This window comes from Trachurus japonicus, chromosome 17, assembly GCF_045865225.1.
Source record: "Trachurus japonicus isolate A0001 chromosome 17, Traja_1.0".
Taxonomy (NCBI): Eukaryota; Metazoa; Chordata; class Actinopteri; order Carangiformes; family Carangidae; genus Trachurus; species Trachurus japonicus.
The window spans coordinates 30522380-30545124 of record NC_140923.1 but is presented as its reverse complement, the minus strand read 5'-3'; the positions used below and the strand labels follow the sequence as shown (position 1 = coordinate 30545124).

The 22745-nt window shown below is 44.9% G+C and overlaps 2 protein-coding genes across 3 annotated transcripts; one reads left to right on the top strand and one right to left on the bottom strand.

Annotated features, from left to right (window-relative positions):
• Nucleotides 1-1991: 1991 nt before the first annotated feature.
• On the bottom strand, nucleotides 1992-19347 carry acin1a (apoptotic chromatin condensation inducer 1a). Of its 2 annotated transcripts, XM_085804974.1 has the most exons (19): nucleotides 19120-19347; nucleotides 17509-17574; nucleotides 17252-17363; nucleotides 17088-17143; nucleotides 14304-16953; nucleotides 13987-14258; nucleotides 11782-11937; nucleotides 11455-11540; nucleotides 8988-9045; nucleotides 6936-6975; nucleotides 6280-6416; nucleotides 6025-6168; nucleotides 5708-5891; nucleotides 5416-5561; nucleotides 4685-4792; nucleotides 4495-4602; nucleotides 4105-4411; nucleotides 3916-4016; nucleotides 1992-3352 (listed from the first exon to the last, which is right to left on the bottom strand). In XM_085804974.1, exons 1-19 carry the CDS (start codon nucleotides 19255-19257, stop codon nucleotides 3002-3004), a joined length of 5220 nt encoding a protein of 1739 aa, XP_085661100.1. In that variant the 5' UTR covers nucleotides 19258-19347; the 3' UTR covers nucleotides 1992-3001. The 2 variants fall into 2 exon arrangements, with proteins under 2 accessions (XP_085661100.1, XP_085661099.1); XM_085804973.1 differs by having other exon boundaries at nucleotides 13987-16953.
• A 182-nt stretch (nucleotides 19348-19529) lies between these two features.
• Nucleotides 19530-21928, top strand: c17h14orf119 (chromosome 17 C14orf119 homolog). The gene is made up of 2 exons (XM_085804975.1): nucleotides 19530-20300; nucleotides 21730-21928. The coding sequence occupies exons 1-2, from the start codon at nucleotides 20004-20006 to the stop codon at nucleotides 21901-21903; spliced, it is 471 nt and encodes a 156-aa protein (XP_085661101.1). The 5' UTR covers nucleotides 19530-20003; the 3' UTR covers nucleotides 21904-21928.
• The last annotated feature ends 817 nt before the right edge of the window (nucleotides 21929-22745 follow it).

The following is a 22745-nucleotide window of genomic DNA, read 5'->3' as shown; positions in this document are numbered from 1 at the left end:
TAATAAAGCACCACCATCTGGACGACTGGGCTCGTGTTCCTCTGGAGAGCCCGTTCCTACAGATGGACAGGAAATATCCACCAAGATTTATGATGACTGGACAAATTGAGCATGAATTATGATGTTTGCATTCAAGTTAATCGGTCAATATCTTAAACACTTAAGATATTAGTAGTCTTTGTCCAGCTTTTGATAAGCCTGGCCCAGTGATGACAGATAAAAGTTTTTTTGTTGTTGTGGTAATCTGAAAGTTCAGTTGTGCAGATGTTCAAAACAGTTTTTTAAATTCAAATTTGAGAAAATAAATGTCAGAGGGCAGAGTTTATGGTCTATGGTGCTTTTTATAAAGCAGATTTAACTTCTGTTTAATGTTTGAGGAGTAAACCTCATGCTTCTTGGGAAGAACTTGAACAGCATTTCTGGTTGTTATTTCCACAGCAGCTCAAAGTAAATACAAAAACAGGATCCAAATAAACCGGTACAAAAAAAATATGGTTCTGCCCATTTAGAGCATAAACCCACATGATAGTGATAAACAAGCCCAGAGAGGTTCTACCCCCTCAGAGTTAGTAACCTAATCACCTGATTCTGCAGCTACACTCTGTTGTAGAGAGTTTCAGCATCATTCAACTGGTTGTTTTGTTTTTTGGGCTCTGTAACTTAACTGTTTTGGTTCACTCCTACTGCTCTAATCAGCATCATTTCCTGTGTGCACAGCTATTCGCAGCAGAAAGCTACCTACCCAGCAACAAAAGTTAGCAACTAGCTGTAGACCACAGAGCCAGCTATTTCCCTCAGGAGCTGACTGAGACTTTTATATTTGTTTTCATGTAGTCTCATATTCACAGACACATTCCAACTATTATTTTAAAAGTATGCACTTCATCTATACATTCTACACCCAGTCATACTTTTACAGTAAGTGTTGTAAAGTTGCAGTTGGTCTTTTCACATTTGTCTCTGATGACATTGTCTTTCAGAGAGAAGCGGAGGCTCATTGATAAGCCATTATTATCTTGCCTTCTCTACTTAGTGCAAAAACAATATCCTAGATCTCAATAGGAGCAATCTTAACTCTAACTTTATATTTGGCAAGAATATCACTTTGCCCTCAAGTTCAACTATCTTCAAAACCACCAACTGCCTGGATTAAACCGACCAACAGATGCTGCGACACACATACATGCTCACATAGACGCTATTCTTGCCGAAAAACTATCTTCAGGATGACAGATAAACAGTCATTAGAGGTGGAAGACAAAGTCTTTTTCAAGTGTTCTTGTTCCAACCAGGCTGCCCCACTTAGAAATGTCTTCTTGGGCTGCCAGAGAGATGCCAGGGGTAAGGATTCACTGGTCCTAGCACAGTCCAGACACACTGAGTTGCATCAGGGCAGAAAAATGTTATGCTCAGCGACCATAGGGCTGTAATTACATAGAAGCACTGCTGAGCTCTGCAGGATGAACGTCAAGACTTGAAGAGATGGAACAAGGCAGTAGAAGTGGGAAGAGGGCAAATGCATGATTAACATGGAACTAAAAGGAGGAAAGGGTGGGCAATGCAGAGAGAAGGTAAAGAGGGTAAACACTCCCAGTTCAGAGGAAACCACAGGGTTAGGATAACAGCTTAAAGAAGGAAAATGCCACTGGTCATTATCTTGACATGGCACTGGCGGGAAAAGATTATTTTCCAAAATAGAGACAATGGATATTGCTGATAAGTTGTATGTGTAAAATATTTTCTCATATTTTGAGTTTAACTTGATTGCTTTAATCAAGTGACATGAGCTGATATGATCCACAATGTGCTGTGACTGACACCTTGTGGATTTTAAGTGCAACCACCTATTTAACTTACAACATGTGTACTAAGTTTTAACTAAGCTATTCCCAGAGTTTTTACACTTTTTCTGTCATCCCCGAGAACAAATGAAAAATAAAAATCCACTCCAAACTCCCTGAGCAGGGAGAACGGAAAAAGAAGCATTGCAATAATTTCAAACTTCAATTTTTTATTATTTGTACATTCACCACGATAGGCGTACTCAAAGAAGAAAATTAAAAAACAAAACAAAAACAAACCTTTGTACTAAATGATAAAATAACGATTAAAAAACAATATTAAAACCATTGGTGAGAAAACTCATAATGCAACCTCCCCTCTTGGGCCTGTATGGACTCTACAGGGTAAGAGAACTGGAGGAAGAGGAGGAAAGGAGGGAGGAAGAAGAGAATCAATGATAAGGACATAATTATAACTTGTGTCAGGTGTGACAGACAAATATTCTCTTCCGCAGACTCGTCTCATCTCATGAACTAAGCAGAGTGGAGAGACAAACACTGCGTTGCCTTAGTAGTTATTCCACATCTGTCCAAAAATACCCCCGAGCTGCCTCGTTAAAAGACTTGATTTTGATTAATCTTATATGTCTGTACAAAAAGCCAAACACACTTATTCCAGTATGTTCAGATTTATGCCAGCCTCTGCGCGCAGGGTGGCGTTTTTTTCTTTAGACAGGACTGGCGAGGAGAACCGTGGACTACATGCAGCAACAAAAGGATTCTTCATCCGAAACTGCGGAGCTGTTAAAACACTGAGGCGATGGCAATAATCGATTGCAAATCATAATTGGCACCTACACTTTTGTGGGGAACGTTGAGGGAATCAATCAAAATTACCCAGTGTGCCATACTGCTGTGCCGGTCAAAGCAAAAATCCAAAGAAAAAAAGAGGCAAATGTATAAAGAAAAATATATATCAAACCTTGACGGGAGCAAGACGTACAGCACTCTGGGAAACAACACTGCAAAAAACCATGGTCCCCTTTTAAGCATGACGGTGTAGGTGTAGATGTGCTTAGAAATAAAAAAAGGTGACAATTTGCGAGATGGTGATGACATCAGTTGGTCCTCTGTTGGGTCTTAGTTGTAACAAAGTACATGTAGTGAAAGGCAAATGGAAGAGGGTGGTCTCTGGGACAGTTCCATTCGACGATTTGCCGTTAACGCCGCCTCTCTCGCGGGTCGCTGCGGCTGCGTGAGCGCCGGCCCCCGCCCGCCCCGCTGCCACCCGGCCTACGGTAGCCATCCCTGCGTTTGTCATTTTCCCTCTCCCTCTCCCTCTCCCTCTCTCTGTCTCGGTCTCTACCCCGGTCTCTGTCCCTGTCCCTCTCTCTGTCCTTGTCCTTCTCACCCTCGCTCCGGTCTCCTGTTGTGCCGCCGCCACCGCCGCCGGCTTTCATCCTCTCCTTGCGCTCCTCTTCCCTTTTTTTCTCCTCCTCCTCCTCTTGCTCTTTCCTCCGTTTCTCACGCTCCTTCATCCGCTCTGCTCTGGCTGCTTCTCGCTGAACAAACTAAAAATGAAGAAGACACCCAGAGTAAGACTTCCATATGTTACATGAATGCACCATCTAGGTCATGTACCTCAGTTACACATTAAAGCAGCATTAAAGACCCCCTCCATCGTGTTTTTCGTGCTTTTCACATGTTCCTGTGGCATTTTTCTGATGTTAGAGGACATATCAGCAGAAAAGTAAGTACAAAATTGCATTTCTGAGTTTTTCTGGATTCAAATAGCTGTGAACCAATGGCAGACGAAACTGGCAGTGGCAGGGAGACTGGGGTTGACGGCGTCACAACCCCAGGGCGGGGCATAGTGCTACAAGCTCTGGTTCAGAGGTGAAAGGCCAGAGAGCTCGGTACAAGGCGGCCCGCAACAGTCTGTATGGGTCCGCCACGGTTTCTCACTGAGAAAAAACAAATTAAGTCTCCACCCACCACTCAGAGGCGCATTGCTAATGAGCTACTGGTGCTGGTACTTCATAATCCCAATTTAAAGACCACAGAGAATGCTTTACAATAACCAAGAAGGGTCGTTGGAGGGGGACTTTAACCTGAACAGTCTGAACCGTCTCACCTGTTCCTCTGTGAGTGGCAGCCAGTATATGCAAGGAGCCGCTTTAGTTTTGCGGAATAGGTCATCGAGCAGCTTGGCGGGAGGATCCTCAGCTGCTTTCTCTGCCAGAGAAAACAGTCAGAATGTTTAAAACAGGTCTATTTTGACTCTAAGGTAAGTACAATCCCATCCCATGACTTCATGTCCTACCCTTCTTGTCGGTCTTCTTCTCCTTGCTCTTTCCCCTCTCCTTACGCCGTCTCTCCCGTGAGCGCGACCTTCGTGGACCTCCCTCCTTCTCTTCTCCGGGTTTCCCGAACTCTCTCACCTTGTCACGGTCCCACTCCCTCTCCGCCCGGGCCCTCTCCCGACGCTCCATTTCTCGCTCGCGCTCGGCCCACTGGTCTCGCTCGGGGAGGAGCGAGGGCAGGCCTGCTGTCCGACCGCGGCCGGCGGCAGGCCCTTGCTCCTCGGCTCCAGGTCTGTCGGCTGCACCCAGGCCTTTGTGGAAGTCCAGCTACAAAGCGGAGGTATTGTGAGGCGGTGGATATTCTCAGGCCCAAGAGACAAAAAACAGACGGATGATAAAGACGGTCTTACCTCATCTTGCTGACAGAAGTCAACGCTGAGGACTTTTGGGTTGCTCTGAGGCCATTTCACTCCATGAAGCGCTTCCCGCGTGGCAACCGCCTCCTCTGAGCTTGTGTACTAAACAAAGAGACAGGATGATGAGACAACAAGCCTTCCACAGGAGAGACGAACTGGTTCACACATGCTGGCAGTAACTCACAGTGACGTAGCAGTGAGATTTGATTTTGTCAATCCAGAAGCCGTCGTCCACCAGGGTGCCAGTTCGGCTGAGCAGCTCCTTAAGCTGCCCCAAAGTGAACGGCCTCACCTAAACGAAATATTATGTAGCAGTTACACAACAAGTATAAAAACACCAAGCATGTATAACACAAGGCATATTAGCCTGATATAGCTACAAATATAAACTATTTCTATGGATATCTCTTAGGCATGTGTCTGAGGTGGGTTAGGCCTGCAGATGACGACACATACCGAGGTCCCAAAAAATTAACCTGGAAATAATCAAATTCCAAAAATAACTGTGGCCTGATTGTAGAGTTTTGTCAACAAGTTCAACATCATATCATAAACGGTCTGATGTCCTCGGCATATGTGCCACACAATGCCAGCACTATTCTAAACCTATAACCAACAGGATGAGCGCCTCCATGACAATGAATGAATAACTGGCTAATCCTGTTGTGAATGTATTCTTCTTGATAATTATTTGAAATAATTGTTTTTAAGAACCGATCCCATCTGTACCCAACTCTGGCTCTGGTTTTTCACTTCTAGCTGGTGTTGACTGATAGTTTTACAGTTTGGGACATTAATTCTATCATTTATTTGATACTGGATCCAGAATAGATAAAAAGTTACTAAACTCTAACCTTATTTAGGACAACTTTAATGTCTGTGACCAGGGTGTAAAGCAGCTTAGTGTTATCTTACCAGGTTGGAGACGTGGACAATGTTGGAGACTTTGCCACGAGGTGGTGAAGGCTGCCGCGCCGTGCGAACAGGGTCATCGATTGTGATAGAAACACCTGTTTTCTGTTGGCTGATGGAGCGTCGGATGAGCGTGTCGCCAGGGGTCACTGGGATGCACAGAGTGGAGAAAGTAAATAATACAGTGAGTTAAAAAGCTAAATAACATACAACTATAAAAGTTAAATCTATGAAAACGCTTCAGGATGCTTCATGGATCTAAGAGATAAAAACCATTTTGTGATGATTTTATTACCAGTGTTGATTTCTACATCGTGGCTGGTATGTGATGGTGAGTGTGTTTCCACTGCTGCAGGAAACGGGGTGTCCATTTTCTCCTCATGCGCTCTTTCTCCTTGTAGATCTTCCTCGTCCATGTCCTCATGTCTGCTCCTCTTCGCCTCTTTCTGTCCGTTCTCCTGGCTCTCTGAGTGCACCACCTGCGATTGAAGATGGGGATCAACATCAGCGATTCTCAAAGAGTAAACATCAGCCTTTCCTGAAGAGCACCTTAGACGTCACAGTGTAGGCAGTTCTTATTCTATCGCATCGGAGAGGAAGCTGTAGACTGACCTGCGTGACAGTGCGACGGATCTGGAGGTCCTGGTCAGAGCGCTCCCTCTCCTCATCCTCAATCCCAGAGAGGACGGCTTCCTCTGGGTGCAGGTCCACTATGGCCTCCTGGCCGAGAGTCGGCCGGATGTCTGGGATCAGAGACTGGAGACAAAGAGCACAGGTGATGCACACCACCTCCCACACTCAACACAGAGGTCAGACACTGTGCAGGTGTAACCACAACATAAAATCATATTACTAGGCTGCAAGTACCTTAAGCGAGTCTGTGGTGATGCTGATGGAAGGTTTCTTAGCGGTGACAGCTGTGCTGGAACCCCACCTCCTCTTGCGACCAGCTGCACCCCCAGACTCCTGCTCACTCTCTGCACTGACTGGGGACAATTTGTTGCCTAGTAAAAGGACGGAGAAAAACTCATTTAATTCTCAGGCTTATGTTACATCCAGCATAAGCATACTTGGCCATCAATACAATATAAATATATTAGGGATGTCACAATTATAGATTATTGTCAGAGAAATAATCCAGTATTACGATTATTATGCATTGATTAATTTCACAACACTTTGTGTAAATAATTTAGTAATGTAATTATATTTCGACTATATTTGATTTTACACATTCAAACTAGTAGTGTTATATTAGGTAAATGGACCAGTATCTGTGCATTTACCTTTACTTTGGCGCACATCTGCCAAAATGGTTCCGACATTTTTTTGGGGGGGAAAGTGACGGTATTCAGGAATCTTTATGATTAACTAATTCAATACCACAATTAATTGGGAAAATAAGTAATCGTGACATCCCTAAAATATCAATAAGGTCAATAAGATGAGATGGAAAAAGCAGAAAACTAATGATCTCATACGATCACATTTTGGTAGAGACTAAGTTGGGAGAGTGTACTTACTGCTAAGAGAGATCTTACGAGCTGAGAAGGCCTTTGGTGTCTGAAACACAAGGAGATAAAAAACAACCCAAGACACATGGGAGAGGTGAGAGGCAGACACTGACACCAGGGGCAGAGACAAATGGTCAAGGACAGGCTGGAGGAGAGGTGGAATAATAATAGAGAGGGGGACAACTAGGGACTGAGAGTGAATGATAGAAACTGCTGTGCAGGGTATTAAGTCAGGTTTACTAAAGGCACCAAAGTGTGCTGCTCTGTGTTTAAGTTAATCATGTGACATTCATAATTATTTGATGATCTACATTCATACATTCCTGATATAGTAAACTGTAGTTGCAGTCTCTATCAAACAAACAACTATATGATGGAAATACTGCAGTTTAAATCCCTGAGCATTTTTCTTTTTTTACTTTATGTTCAACGATTATAAAACAAAGGTTTGGAGAATTTTAGATTAAACTGCAGTACCCCAATAATAAACATTCAAAAAAGGCTGCTTCTCCCACCAAAGACTACTTGAGGGAATGACTGGAAACTAAGCATTTTCAAAACAACTGTATGAAATTAAAAAAAAAAAATTGGGTAAACATCTACTTATTCCCTGGTACCACTGACACCTGATCCTTACTGGTTTGGATATGGCCCAATCACGACTGCATGTACTGTATCTAGGCAACAAGGGTCCAATCAAAGGTGGCTGAGATGTTTGGATGGAAATCTGAAAGCTGGTTGGCTGGCTGGATGGATTCAATAGTTCATTGGGGGTAGGGACTTGGACATGCTTTAGTCCAAAGCAGTCATCCTCAGGTGTTTTGGCATTAGTCCTTTTAAAGATGTGGAGGCGGTAGTCGACCAGATGATGAGTGCTGTCAACAGTCACTGCGCACACACATCCAGAAGTCTGGTTTCAGTGTTCGGCTGTATCTGAGGAGCAGTAGCTTCACACCGAGAGTCACAAAGTAGCAGAAATCTGGCAATGCTTGTGGTAGATGGGAGATTAAATAAGTCCTTCTTCAATTCACATAAAAACTCTCAGGCTCAGTGAGTCCAGATGAAAGACTTGGCCTCTTTGAAAACTCCTGTCATACCCGAGGAGTGCATATGCTGGAGGAAGGTGAATCCCATTCCAGGAGATCAACAAAATCCAAAATGTCCGTCATATGCATGTTGCACGAGAATGTTACAGTTCACCGCTTTAAATGAAATGTCCTTTTAGTCCCACATTTATTTGCAAGTGGGCTGAACGTGTCTCAAAGTGGAACGACCCCAAAAACTACTCAGATGTTCACAGGGCTTCACAGCAGCCTGGACTTGATGTGAGCGCAGATGTTTAGCTGTCTTTTCTCCAGGTTGACTTGGAGGTCACATAGCAGATAAAAGGTCAAGAGAGGTGGATGACATTGACTAGCCAACACCTTCTTTGAGTCTTCCAGTCCAATCAATTACTCTTGCCAGCCATATCCATGAAAATGGGGCAGCCTTTGTTGCCGGGAGTGTCCCTCTGCAGTGCAGCCTCGGGGGCTTAGCTGTGGCCAGCTCTGGGTTCTTGGGGACAGTGGAACAGGTGCAGCAGTAGCAGTAGTAGGAGTAGAAGTAGAAGTGGTAGTAGTTCAGAGGTAGTATGCAGGTAACCAATAGGGGCAATGGAAGAGGCATGAGCACCTTTATAACAAAGCAATCATTTGGGGTTTAAACATCAGCCACAGTAAGAAAATGCCCTTGCTGTTTCTGCCTATGACAGTGGCAACAAAGGTTTCACAAACAGCCAACTTAAAAATGTAACTTCCTACACACAATCTAACACTTGTGAGACTGGCTCATTAAGCCTTCAAAGTGAAACACCTTTAGAGGTAAATCAAAAAATCTCCAACAATGAATACAGACATACAATCAAATGGCTTATGGTGTGTTGTATTCAGGTTGATAAAAGACAACTATGTGTGAATAAAAAAAGATGCAACTATATAGACTGAAATGGATCCACCCATCCATGTCCTTGGCTACTAGCAGCTTTGAGAACCAAGATGATTCATGATTCTTCAGGTGCCTTACCTCCTCGCTGGTCTCTGAGAGTTTCTCAGGCTCTGCCATAGCAGTCTTCTCCTCCTGCCTGTGTGGTGTCAAAATGCGTAAAAGCAAGAGAAGAGGGAAGAAGATTGTTAGGAGAGGAAAATCTTCTTAAAAATAGGCCGTAACAACAAAATATATAATAATATCATCAATAAAACACACAGTGAACTTCTCACATGTCAGTTCAACTTGAAATGAAATTTAAGTCAGAACTAAGGATATAGACCAATGGAATTATGTGAAGTGCACATAATTCAGATTTAACTGACTTGCAATGAAAAGTACTATAATAGTTATTTAAGAACATTTTGCATGTAAGCAGTGCAACACTTAATATGGATATGAACTTCCTTTTGACAAGACATGAGCCAGAGAGAGAGGGAAAAAAGACGTATTAAAAATCTCTGCGGCAGAAACTAGTCTGGTGAAAGACAAACAGTAGCCAGGTGACGGTAAGATAACTGCGCCTTTAACGCATCACGCGGTCGACCACAGTCATTTCTGTGACTGAGAAAGAGACAGAGACAGAGCAGCAGCAGCGTCCAGGGAAACACCGGCGCCGCAGTCCGTCCTCCTCCTCCACACCGAGCCCGCCGCTCTTCCACAGCCACACAACACCTGACAAATGAGCGCGAGCATCACGTTGTCATGCCAGCCTCATGCGCGCACACGTGAACACGTCCACTCGTTCCGACTAAAATTAACTTGGGGGTTGTGGGGGGAGGAGGGGACTTCACAGCAAAAGAGACGGTGTGCTCGGTTAAAAACGCAGCACACGGGCTGCTGTTGAGGCTGCTGCTGCTAAAAACGACTGCGTCGCAACCCGACGAGCCACCTCTGCTCCCTCCCTCCCTCCTGTCGTCCTCTCACCAGAGACTACTCCGCTTCGGACACGTTCATGTCCGCACTCCGCTGTCAAACAAAGCCTGCGACGGTTCAAAGCCTCGCCTGCCGTCTCACCGAGCCGCAGTCTGGACGGAGCCACGGGCCGGCATCGGCAGCTAAAACCATCGACGGAGCACAGCCATATTGCAACGAGTGAAAAAAATGATCATGTATTAAAAAGGACCCGCATCTTCTCAGCCACACCGGCTTTAAGGCAGCCTCATCAATCGCCTGATGGGAAATTCAATAGCAGCATCTACTGAGACACCACTGTATTGTCTTAATAACGCATATTACGGCGGCCTGATGGGATTTCTTATGATCTCATAGCGATTGTCAAGTAACACTTGTCATAGAAACAATGACCACTAAATTACCTCAGCATCTTACACTGTCAAGCTTTTACATGTGTTCAAGATCATCCCAACAACAGTGACGCCTTTTCCATCTTTTTTCATTATATTACACATCTGGAATATAAGCTCTGGAGGACCCCAGTGGCATTGTGGTCTGGAGTCTATTAAAGTGAAGCCATGTAATAGACACTTATTGATTTTTCCAGAGGTTTTGATAAGCCTGGTGTTTAGAGTCATAGCTAAGTTGTAAAATTAATTAACACAACCTATAACTCCTGCAGAACAGAGTGGTAAATCTATCCGTCAGTGTGGACTTGACGCTGTGTCAAATTTACAACTGGGAATGTATCCAACCACATTATTCCTATCATTTATTCACACACGCCTTTTAACTGCAACACTTAACTGACCTCATCTGCAAAGCTGAACCCCTTCACTCAATGGCAAACTTGGCTTCGCTCCAGTCTTGAACAGTTAAAAGATCATTTGGCCCACACTCATTACCAACTGGACTCACTGCTTCTGCCCAATAAGAAGCACTTTGCTATGACTTATGAGCCATTCATGGTACGATTGTCAACATCTACACATTCAATGAGTGGTTTCATTAAAATGCTACACAAACTATAGCCAAATAAAATACATATTGCCATTTTACATGAAAAAGTATCAGTGCCACAAAATGTCACCTTGATCACAATGTAACATAATCAAATGTTACGGTTCCTTCAAATGAATAAACCATTCACTCTGGAAGCACATTTCCTTGAGTGTAAATCCCTCCTCATAAAAGGGATGGATCCCAGTTCATACACCGCTAGAAAAGGTTTCAAACATGGTCTGTAGCATTTATACAACAGGCAAGGCCGACAACAACCAACCAATCAGACACAGAGTATCCAGAATGAGCGTGAAAATACTGAACACCAAATTAGTTTTGACAATGCTAAACCAATTTTCACACAAATATTTTACAAACAACATTCATAAAATGAGCAGAGCCCCTGCCTGTTTTAAAAGTTCTATAATACTGATGACTCATGGCTGACTGTTGAAGAGCTGAGTTAAAACTAAACTTCAACAGTCTCGACCATCACCAAACACCCTGTTGCAGATTGCAGTGCTTCATAGATGCACTTGAATTCACTTGGGTGACACAAAGACAATGAGTAGGATGAGTTTTAGAAGTCCAAGATTGACAACCAGACCTTTGCTTGTCCTTATCGTCCTCTCCTTCACTGTGCTTTCTTTTCCTTTGCGTCTCCTCTTGGGATGGCGCTTCAGAGAAGGGTTTCTGGGGATTCAAAGGGACAGGAAATGAATTAGGTGTGAAAGATATCTTGCATTTGAAGTCACTGATGTAGTTAAGGTAACACCCTTAAATAGAAAATAGAGCAGATAAAAGCCGTAATGAGATTTGTCAGTTGCATAACTCAAGTTTGAACCTTTTTTGTTTTTTGTTTCACACAGTTGGCACAGATATATATATATATTTTTTTTTTATCTGGTGGCATGTCAATTACTAAGTAACAGACCTTGGTGTGACTGTCTCCATCAGCAGTAGTGTTACTCCTCTCTCCAGACATCTCTCTTTTGCGGGAGGAGGCTTTCGGGATTTCCTTTAAGCCCTCAGCCTGAGCCTCTACTGTCACCCTGCGCTGTGGCGAGGAATCTCTTCCAGGTTTCCCATCCTTACAGAGACAGACAGCAGAGACACATTTTAATGCATCAAACACAAAAAACCATCTAGTTTGTCTTATACATGTAACAACCATGTGTCTTTGTATGCAGTGTTTTTTTTACCTACATAATCTACATAATACTTATGCAACTCTAGCTATGCTGTCGACACACCTTCAGAAGCGTCCACACATTAAAAGCCAGTGAGTGTTGTGTATGTAACAAAAGATATATTGATCAGACGTAGGACACAACCGTTGAAAGAGCCAGTGAAGTTTTAAAATGCAGAGGTCACACGACCCGTCTACAGATTAAGATGCCCTTACACTTACTCTTCACTTCTACACAGTGCCAGTCAGTGTTGCTGATAAACAATTTCAGTAACGACTGACATTCTGGGGGTGAAACATGTGCCAGTCACACTTTGCCTTAAATGCACTGGAAACTGCAGACAATCCTGAGCCTTCTCTCCTTCCCTAAGCTGTGCTATTGAGGAACTATCTACAGCTGCCCATTGGTTTCAACGTAACAAGCTAACCCTCAATGTGAAGAAATGCAACTTCATGATCTTTTTCTAACATCAATAAGTACTATCCTGGGGAGCAAGCCAAAATTCTAATCAATGAAGCTGAAATTTCACAAGCTCAGTCAACCAAATTTTCAAAGTGTCATATTAGATGAACGCTTAAATTGGTCCACTCATATTGATCTTGTATGCAAAACATCTACGAAGATGCTAGGCATATTGAGAAAGAGTTTTTCCCCCAATTCACTCCTCAGCTCATCTTACCCTATACTATAGCTTTTTGTTCCCCTAATATTGTCTGGGCAGCTTACCCCACTTATCTCAAAAGACTACCGGTACTCATAATTCATAAGAGGTTTTTGAGATTGATCTCCCATTGGAGTAGATACGCACCATCTGCGCCTCTTTTTAGAAAATACCAACTCACAAAGTGAATGTCTATTAAACATGTCTATTCATACATACGTTTGTAAACAGGAAACAATGTCTTTCAGTTACTTTACATAATTGAGATGTTCATTTATATGAAACGAGGCTCAGTAATAACAGTTTCTTCTTACCGTCCTCTCAAACATCAAGTCACCAGTTTAATATTACCTTTAGAGGCCCCAAGCTTTGGAGTGAATTAGGTCCATGTCTTCTCACTTTATATTCAAAAAGGATCTGAAGGAATTTTTACTGTCCTCTTAAACTCTCCGAGCATTTACCTTAATCCTCTCTATCCGCTTTTCTCTCCGTCTGTCTTTTGTCTTCTATCCTCTGCTTTAATTTGCATCAAATACCCAAATTTCTGCTGCTCTTTATTTTTGTGTTTCTTTGTTTAGGGTTAGGGTCAAAATGCAGATCTGGTGAGCAGAAAGACAGCCTGCTTCTTTGTAGTCATATGTCTAAACACCAATTGTGCCACAATATTTGTTTCCAAGCAAATAAGTGCAGCAGGAAGCACAGGTACACCACCTGCTCTGTTAATGCGATTTGAATGACGACTCGACGAATAAGGCAACATTATGCGTAGCACGCTGATGCCGGGCAGCCGGTTGGGCACAACAGTTTTATGACCTGTTGGGTTGTGAATACACAAACACCAACCCTGTGACACCTTTCCTGTTGTATGTAAAACTCATGCCGTGTCTACATCCTGGGAGGCTGTTAATCCACGCTGTGTGGAAATTCAGCACACGTCTATCTGCTGGAAATGCCAACGTGCACCGAAGCCACGTCCTGGAGATTACTTGTCATATCTTCACTCATGTTTTTGGCATTCAACTTATTATGCCAGTTTCAGAAACAAACCAGTGATTTTTTTTATTATGGCTTATCAAGGAGTGGACTATGTGTTTTGTATTTGAATTTAAATTAGGCTACGGTTATGTTTTTTGTACTTTAATTTAAATCAGGCTAATAATATAAGTTTGTTGCACTTTATATCTTCACATGTTTTTATTTTGGAGAGAGAAAGTTTTTATTTCTGCTTATTAGTGGAAAATGACATTGTATGTCAAGGACAGTCAAAGGTTCCTTTTAAACCACTTACCCTTCTGCCTCTGGAGGTGGAGGAGGCTTCCTCTTGAGAGGATGTGGATGACCTAGAGGACCCAGATGAGGAGGATCCAGAGTCTGAATCTGACGAGGAGGACTCATTAGATGATGATCTCTGTCTTGGTTGTTTTGCCTCCTTCTTTGCATCTCTTCCTTTCCGCTCTGAAGCATCCACCGGGCTTGAAGGACGTTTGCCGTCATCCGCTTCTTTTACGGGTTTGGTGGATTCCTCGGGAGCCTGTTCAGTCTTTGCCGAACCCGCCTGTACTTTGTCGTCCGACGCGAGGCCCGCGGCCCGTTCTTTCGTGGAACTTAGTGTGGGGCCGGCGGCCGCCTCCTCCTTCTCAGGCTGGATCCCGGCAGATCCCGGAGGCCCGGCGACAACCTCCTGTTTTGATTGCATCTGTGCGTGATCCTGTTCGGCGGAGGGGGGCTTGTGCCCTTCCTGCTGTCGCTCCCCAAGGCTGGTCGGGGGGAGGACAGGCGAGGCCAGAGGCTGGGGGGTATCGGAGAAGGTACGAGGCCGCTTGATGACCATGGAAGTGGAGGAAGATTGGGGCTGAACCGGTGAGTCCCTTAAAAACCGGAACTTCTTAAATGAGGACTGTGGCGACAGAGGTGTTGGTGACACCGACGCACCGGACTCTGCTGCTTGTTGGGTTTCACTCCTGGACATTGGAGCATGGACCTCTTCCTGCTCTCCTGCATCAGCCGAGGATTTTCTAGCTGGTCCTGTGGAGAGGGGGGGAGGAGTGGGCAGGGGGGTGAGACCAAGCTCTCGGCCACGTTTGGATGGAGGGAGGTGACTCTCCCTCTCCTTTTCAGCCACCCTAGCTCTCTCTCTCTCCTGCTCCAGGGCCCTCTCCTGCTCCTCCTTCTCTTTCTGTATGGCTTTCTCTTTCTCTAACCTCTCACGTTCCAGGGCCCTCTCCCTCTCTTCCTCCAGAGCTCTCTCTTTCTCCTTTCTCTCCCTTTCAAGTTTCTCCTCTTCTAGAGCTTTCTCCCTCTCTAGCCTTTCCTTCTTCTCCTTCTCAGCCCTTTCCTTCTCCACCCTCTCCCGTTCCAGAGCTGCCTCCCTCTCCGCCTTCTGTTTTGCCTCCCGTTCCCGTTCCAAGGCCTTCTCCCTCTCCATCCTCTCTCGCTCCAGTTCTTTCTCTCTTTCAATTCTCTCCTTCTCCTTCCTCTCCAGCTCTAACCTCTCCTGCTCTAGAGCTCTCTCCCTCTCCAACCTTTCCTGCTGGAGAGCTTTTTCACGCTCTACTCTCTCTCGCTCTAGGGCTTTCTCTCTCTCAATTCTCTCTCGTTCTATCGCTTTCTCCCTCTCTATCCTCTCTTCCTCCAAGGCCCGTTCCCTCTCCAGTCTCTCTTGCTCCAAGGCTCTCTCTCTCTCTTTTCTCTCCTGTTCTAAGGCCTTCTCTCGCTCTATCCTTTCCCGTTCTAACCTCTCTTGCTCCAAAGCCATCTCTCTTTCAACCCTCTCCCTCTCCTTTCTCTCAGCCTCCAGAGCTCTCTCTCTCTCCAACCTCTCTTGCTCAAGAGCCCTTTCTCTTTCCTCTCTTTCCTTCTCCAAAGCCTTGGCTCTTTCTAGCTCCAACGCTCTCTCCCTCTCCTCTCTCTCTCGTTTCTCCTTCTCCTCTCTCTCTCGTTTCTCTTTCTCCTCTCTCTCTCGCTTCTCCTTCTCCTCTCTTTCTCTCTGTAAGCGTTGCTGCTCCAGAGCCCTCTGTCTCTCCATCTCTTTCTGCCTCTCCATCTCTTTCTGCCTCTCCAGCTCCAGGGCCCTCTCTCGTGCTAAGGCTTGCTCTCGCTCCTCTCTTTCTCTAGCCAAAGCGAGTTCCCTCTCCTGCCTCTCGCGCTCCAGAGCAAGCTCTCTCTCCCTCTGCAAAGCTTTTTCTCGTTCTTCTCTTTCTAGGGCCTGCTGTCGCTCAAGTCGCTCCTTCTCCAAAGCTCTTTGCTTTTCCACTCTCTCTAATGCGAGAGCTCTTTCGCGCTCTGCCTCCATCGCGCGCTCTTGCTCGAGTTTTCTCTGCTTCTCCTGCCTTTCCAACTCAAAAGCCTTTTCTCGTTCTATCTCGGATTCCCTCTCTCTGTCCCTCTCTTCTGTTGCAGTGGCCTTGAGCACACTCACGGGTACTTGAATATGGGCCGACTGTGCTCCTGTGACACCCTGGTTGGTGCCGGGGATCATGGGAAATGGCGCATGGCCTGCGGTGCTGGCTGTGTGGGTGATGGCAGATACCAGACCCTCCGGCGGCCCTCTGCCAGGGAACGCTGCGGCTGAAGGTGAACTGCTATCCTGCCTATCGCCTTCCCCGTCGCCACCGTGCCATCCCGCTCCGGAGAAGGCGCCTTCAGACTCCATTTTGCGCGCCAGGAGGGTCAGCGGGCCGGGCTTGCGTTCGGCATGTCCACTCCTCTGCGGCTCTGGGCTGCTACTGCGGCTGCCGCTGCTGGAAGAACCAGAGCTAGAGGTGCTGGGCGAGTGCCTAGCTGGGGCTACATCTGGACTAGGGGGGCTCTGTTTAGGGGTGTCGGGCAGGGGAAACGACAGCTCTGGCGGCGGGGAGGGGGGAGGTGTTGGCTGGCGGAGCTGAGGAGATAGAAGGGAAGGGATGTGTTGCTGCTGGGGCTGACAGGACGCTCCGGACCGCTCTCTGGTGGCGGGGGCTCTGGCCGGCTCTCTCAGGCTTCTCCTTCGAGCACCGCTGTCCCAGTCGTCGTCGTCGCCGTCCTCCTCTCCGTCGTCGCTGTCCTCGTCGTCGCTGTCGGCAGGGGCTTCGCTGGATGCGGAGACCCTTTCTGGACGGAGTTCGCCGCCGTGACCGCGCATGGCCACTGAGCCGGAAGCCGGAGGGTCGGCCCCCTGGTTCCTGTTGCTCTCTCCTTCGTTCCCTGCGGCGAACATTGCCTCTCCGCCGGAGGGGCCGGGTGGTTTTTGCTGCTCAGCCAATGCTGGTGTAACATCCTGATGAGAACAGAAAGGGAACTGAGACTTGTTTTGTCATAAGTTTTCACAATTATATCTAGGAAATCTCTAGATACAAGGACTACAAAATGTTACCGATTCCAATGGGTTAGAAAAAAAACATGACATCCTACCTGGGCTTGAGGAGGACATGAGGTGCTGTTGTTGACTTCTGCATGATCCTCTTGCTCTGTTTAAGAAAGACAAGTTAGCAAAATTAAATCAAAAAAACATTTTGCATACTGACCAAAGATAGATGCATTGCCACATTTACCTGCAGTGCCTAAACAACACCTACCGTTTGTTTCGTATGCTTCACGAGCCTCTCTCTCCAGACGCTGCCTCAGGAGCTCCTGTTGTTTAGCCAGATACTGCTTGATAAAGCTGTTCTGGCTCATTTCCTCACCAATCTAAAGTCAGAGAGAACATTAGATATAGGCTGCAAGTGTTAAGGGCTAATTATACTGAAATATTTTTTCCAGTTTTGTGTAGGAGGTCATTTTAAGTGGCTTTAGCTTTTGAACAGAAAGTAAAAGCATTTTTGGGATCACTAACCTGAGAGTTTGGCTGCAGTCCAACATGAGCGGTGGAGGTCCTCTGGAGATTCTCCAGCATAAGAGCCTGTTATTAAGACAAGGAATTGTATTCATTCAATGCAAATAACAGGCAGGTATTTTTCAGAGTCGAAGAGCTGACAAGAGCGGTTTTACTTGTCAACATCCATGTCATTTTTGTCAGCCTAGTTATTGTGCACTAAACAGTTTTCATTCTAATTACGACGTAATACGTAATTACGAACATTTCAAAGCACTGTGAGACGCCGAGGGCCATAGCATCGACATAGAAGGGACAAACAGCTCTCTGCATCACTGCAATTACAATTTTAGATGTGGAGAATTTTGCCTTCAATACAGTGGAAGGCAACTAGCAAACTTCCCTGGTCAGAAGCAAACAAGCAATATGGTTACGTTTTCAGGGGACAATCAGACCCTGAGGAGCAAGTCAACCTACAAGCCACAGTCCAAAGCAAAGCAGGTTAAGAATAATGTGAGAAAAGACCTGTGACCCAACCCTGTGTAAATCTGACATATTTTGATCTTCCACCACTTAAACACAGCTGCTTAAATCATTTCACCCTGCACCATTGCCATGTCTTGATATTGCTGTGTTGTCAACACTACAATATCAAGACTATACAGATGTCCTGTAAATTACTGGTTCTTTCTTTGAAGCCAACAGGCCTCAACTGAACACAACTGTGCAGTCATAACTTCCACATTTTAGCAGGGACTTTGGCAGACCTTAGTCTGGGAATTTTTTTTTTTTTTTTTAAAGTAAAAACAACATGCCTCTCTAAATGAATAACCATGTTCAGATTACACAACTGAGACAGGGGGTGTCATGGCGCCACATCAGAAAACAAGACGTCAAACGTTGGAAAACACAAGTAAAAACCACTTTCTACCTTCATGGGGCAATTCAGTGGAGATCGAAATAAGAAGTTAAAAAAAAACAAAAGAAAAGAATGGCCCAACTTTCACGGCAGAGTAGATAAGGCTGAATAAGCACCGCAATGTAAACAAACTGGCTCAGACAGGACCCAAGGCAGCTCATGGGCACGGAGAACATTTTGGAGCAGAACCAGTCCTATATTTGGCGGAACACGACAAAATGTGTTGACGGAGATAGTTTGCACTATTGCTCATTACACACTACGTGTTGGCTGATAGAAGTTAACTAAATAACATGTGTAACGTCAACCTCTCGGCTAAACCCGTGCACAGCAGCCGTGTTTGGGACAAACGCCGTTAACGGGAACATACACAGCAGCGAGCCAAGGCCACCGCTCAACTCACTGCGTTAGCCCGGGGAGCTAACGTGCTAACAGGACAACATCACCCTACACACACTTTGAAATTAGCCACCAAGTTGTGTGAAGTCCTGCTCTTGTTACGGCTACCACACCTCTACGCGGTGAACACAACGATCGACCACAGCCTAGTGCAATCAATGCATTTCTCGGCTGGCTTGTGGTCATCAACCTCGATAACTCCGCCGCTCGGCAGTAACGATACTCAGTTGTCGGCCCTCAGGAGAGCATCAGCCCGTCTCCTCGTTAACGTTAGCTCGCACCGACCGTGGTCCCGTGTTTGCAGCCGAACTCACCCCCTTGAGTCTTTTAATGAGCGCATTCTTCTGCCCGCTTTTCGACAGCCCTCTCTCCTCGAGAGCAGCTTTTAAGTCCGCAACTCGAAGAGACTGGAGCGGTCTCCCGTCCAGCGTAACGTCTTCGAGGTCCGCCATTTTCCGTTCCTCTAGTCAGTTAGCAGCGAAGAGCAACGCCTTCCTCCACGCAGCGTCATCGTCGACGACTTCCCCCTAATCAAATATCAAATAAATAAAAACGTTTCAACATTAAAAAAAAAACGGCATTATTATATTTATATCAACATATTAATGAATTAATTCTTCACATATTATAATAAAATTGTTTTAAAAATAATTGTTTTATTTTATTTTTTATTTGGTGAACGGCGAACTTTGCGCAAAACGTGCGCAAGCTTGATGTCCCAAACAACAGAGCTGGTTAACTGCGCACTCTTCCTGTTTGGTGGCTGGATTAGCGCAACACTCGTTCAACATCGTTAAACTTCAGTTGCACGGATGCTAAGGTGATTTAACTCCACGTCTTAATAAGTATGGACACACACCAAATTGAGTGATGACTAGTTGACGTTAATAGTAATGTTGACCTTTAAATCCCTGCTCTTCCGGCTGTGTGTGTGTGTGTGTGTGTAGACATATGCTAAGCTACATATCGTTATCCCCACACCAGAGGAGCTGCTGATAAACAACAGCACAGGAGTAGCTGTTTCTCCCCAGGCCGACAGAAACCGATGTAGCCAAAGGTTTCACGGTCCAAGTATGTCAGTCAACGCCTAAATCAGCTGCAGTACCAGCGGCTCGCTAACAGCCACGGACTCGTAACCACAGACATCCAGTGCAGCAACTCGCTCCAGGCTCAGAGGTTCAACAGAGGATCACCGACCATGGCGACACAACACTGGACCGGTGCCGGCGGCTGCTGCACTCCCAGCTCGGAGGACTTTCCCTCGGCTCCCCAGGGTGTAGTCAGCCCCCCCAGCCTCGAGAACCTGTCCTGCGTCTCTGCGAGTGCGGGTCAAGAAGAGCCCATCTCCTATGCGACCCTCCAGGAGCAGCGGTGCGTCCTGAGCTGGTTCCAGGGCTGGACCGCCACTCAGAGGGAGCGGTTCCTCCAGGACCTGCTGGGGAAAGCTGTCCCAGGGAAAGTGTGCACCCTCCTAGATTCACTCAGTACCCTACAGGTAGGCTGTCTACTGCACTGTCACTTCCAGATAGATGTCCCACAGTGTCATATGTGGCATTTTCTTCCCCCCAACAATATCGTTATTTCTTTCCAAACATATTAACACACATATATAACCACTGGGACATAATGCTCCTGCCCCAAACCATGTAGAACCTACCTCCACCCACACACCTATGATTAAGACATAACAACAGAACAGCCACATAAGTAAATAATAGAGAATGGGGAAAAAACTTAAGTACACAATAAAATAATGATAATATAAATAATAAATAAGTAAAAAGGGGGTATACGCAGAGGCGTTGCAACAGGGCAGGCAGCCCAGGCAATTGCCTATAGGGCCCTATGCTGGAATGGGGCCCCCAGGGACGGCTGACATTGGTCCATATCGGTGACAAACTGATGTTGCCACTGGCTGTGTACATCGAATGTTGTGCCTAGTCAACCCAGTATCATATATAAAAATGTAACCACCCTAGCGACATAGCAACAACAAGCAATCAAGTGAATATGTACATTCACTGAGCGAATATTTTGAAAATAAAATATATATTTCTCGCTAGAAATATAATCAAAAGAACATTTTATGCAGAAACTACCTCAAAATATTGATTTTTCCACTAAAAATGATTTAAAAAAATATCGGCCAGAAACTTGAAAGTCACGTGACGCACGTGGACGCAAAAAAAATAGTCAGAAAAAATGTAACAGTCATACAATTTAAGAGCCGTTATTGTAAACCCTCTATGTTTTTGTACTTTGGACCAACATAGCCACGGTAAGTTTTATATGAGACTGGGTTGGCATAGTATGCAGAATTGAATCATCAATGGTTTGGGATTTTTTGATTCATTAACAGTTAATGTTTGTTGTCCCAGTTGGGGGTGGGGGCCTCCAAGTTACCTCTTGCCTGGGGCCTCCAGAGTGTCTAGAAACGCCCCTGGCTATACGTACACATTACTAACTGTATCCTGCGCATACTCACAAGTATACACTGACTACACATATAGTTAATTGGCATTCAACACCAAACAGTAAACATCTTCTCCAAGTGAACTGCAGAGGGCCACTTATAGGCCATCCCCAGATGCTTCCATTATATAAGATACGTATTTATTTGCAAGAAAATTTCTAAGATGTAATCAATAATTGGTTGCTTGTCCCCTGATGGCATACATGGTCTTGTCTAAGGGCAGAGTTGATGTTAATTCTGAAAGCCATTAGCCATTACCTATCCTTGGTCTATCCACCTCCTCCCAAGCAATTGCAATGACTCTTTTGTCCAACAACAGGCCTATATCTAAAAAATAATTGTTGTTTCTTTCTTATGTTACAGTTAACTGAGTGGATACCTAATAGTTTTGGTTTAAAATGTGTCTTATATGATATTTAACAACCTGTTCCTCTCTGTGCATCCTGACAAGGTCAGAGACAGGCTACCGAACATCTTTGAATGCCAGCTGCGCCTGTGGACCCAGTGGTTTGAGACCTGGAGAGAGGAAGAGAGGAATCATTTCCTGCACATCCTGGAGGAGAGGGATCCAGAATTTGTTGCCCATTTTTACAGCAGCGTCGCTGGAACAGCAGGAAGAGACTGACCAATGTTTGCATTGTGATAGAAAAGCAAGTAATGATAATAAAAATGTGTTTTAGATATGACATGTGGTGGGGACTTTGTACTAGACCAGAGATATTTTTTGTTTTTTTTTTCCAGAAAAATGTTTGTTACCATACTGGGACTTATTGTTGAAAGGTAAAACCTTTCATTTTAAGCTCAGTTTTTTGTGTGTGAGTGTGTGTAACGGGCTTAGTGGTGATTACTTGAAATAAACAAGTTTAACATCCGGGTGTAAGAAAAAATACATTTAGAGGCCTTTTTTGTGTACTGGGCCTATTGATGAAGACACCTGGAACGACACAGACAAGAGAACAAAGACTGATCTTTTTTGATATACAAAGAAGATTTAACAAAATGCATTGTTTATCTTTTTGTATTTTTATTGTCTGAAGCATACAACAGCAGTAATAACAAAAGTGTTTGCAAGACCTACGCTACTCACTGCAATTCTATTATTAGCTCCTGGGGTGATTATAAGTGAGACTTTGTACATTAAAACATGCACAGTTCCTTATCTTATCCAATCAGGTGATCCAGGAGTTGGAGCTTGACTTCCACCATCTTCAACACAGTAACTAATGCATGGATACATTTAGCCTGTAAACCTTTGATCCACAAATATGCATGTGTGCATTATTAAAAGAGGCCTGACCCTTTTTTTTTTATTCCAGCAAAATATTCTGACACCTTAACTGAAACAGAAACAATAGCTCTGTATTGGTCCTGTTTGTTCAGTATTATAGACCAGAAGCCATTTGTTGGACTGAATGTAATCAATACCTTCTGGGAGCAGATTCACTGGCCATGCCAAGGTGGTAACAA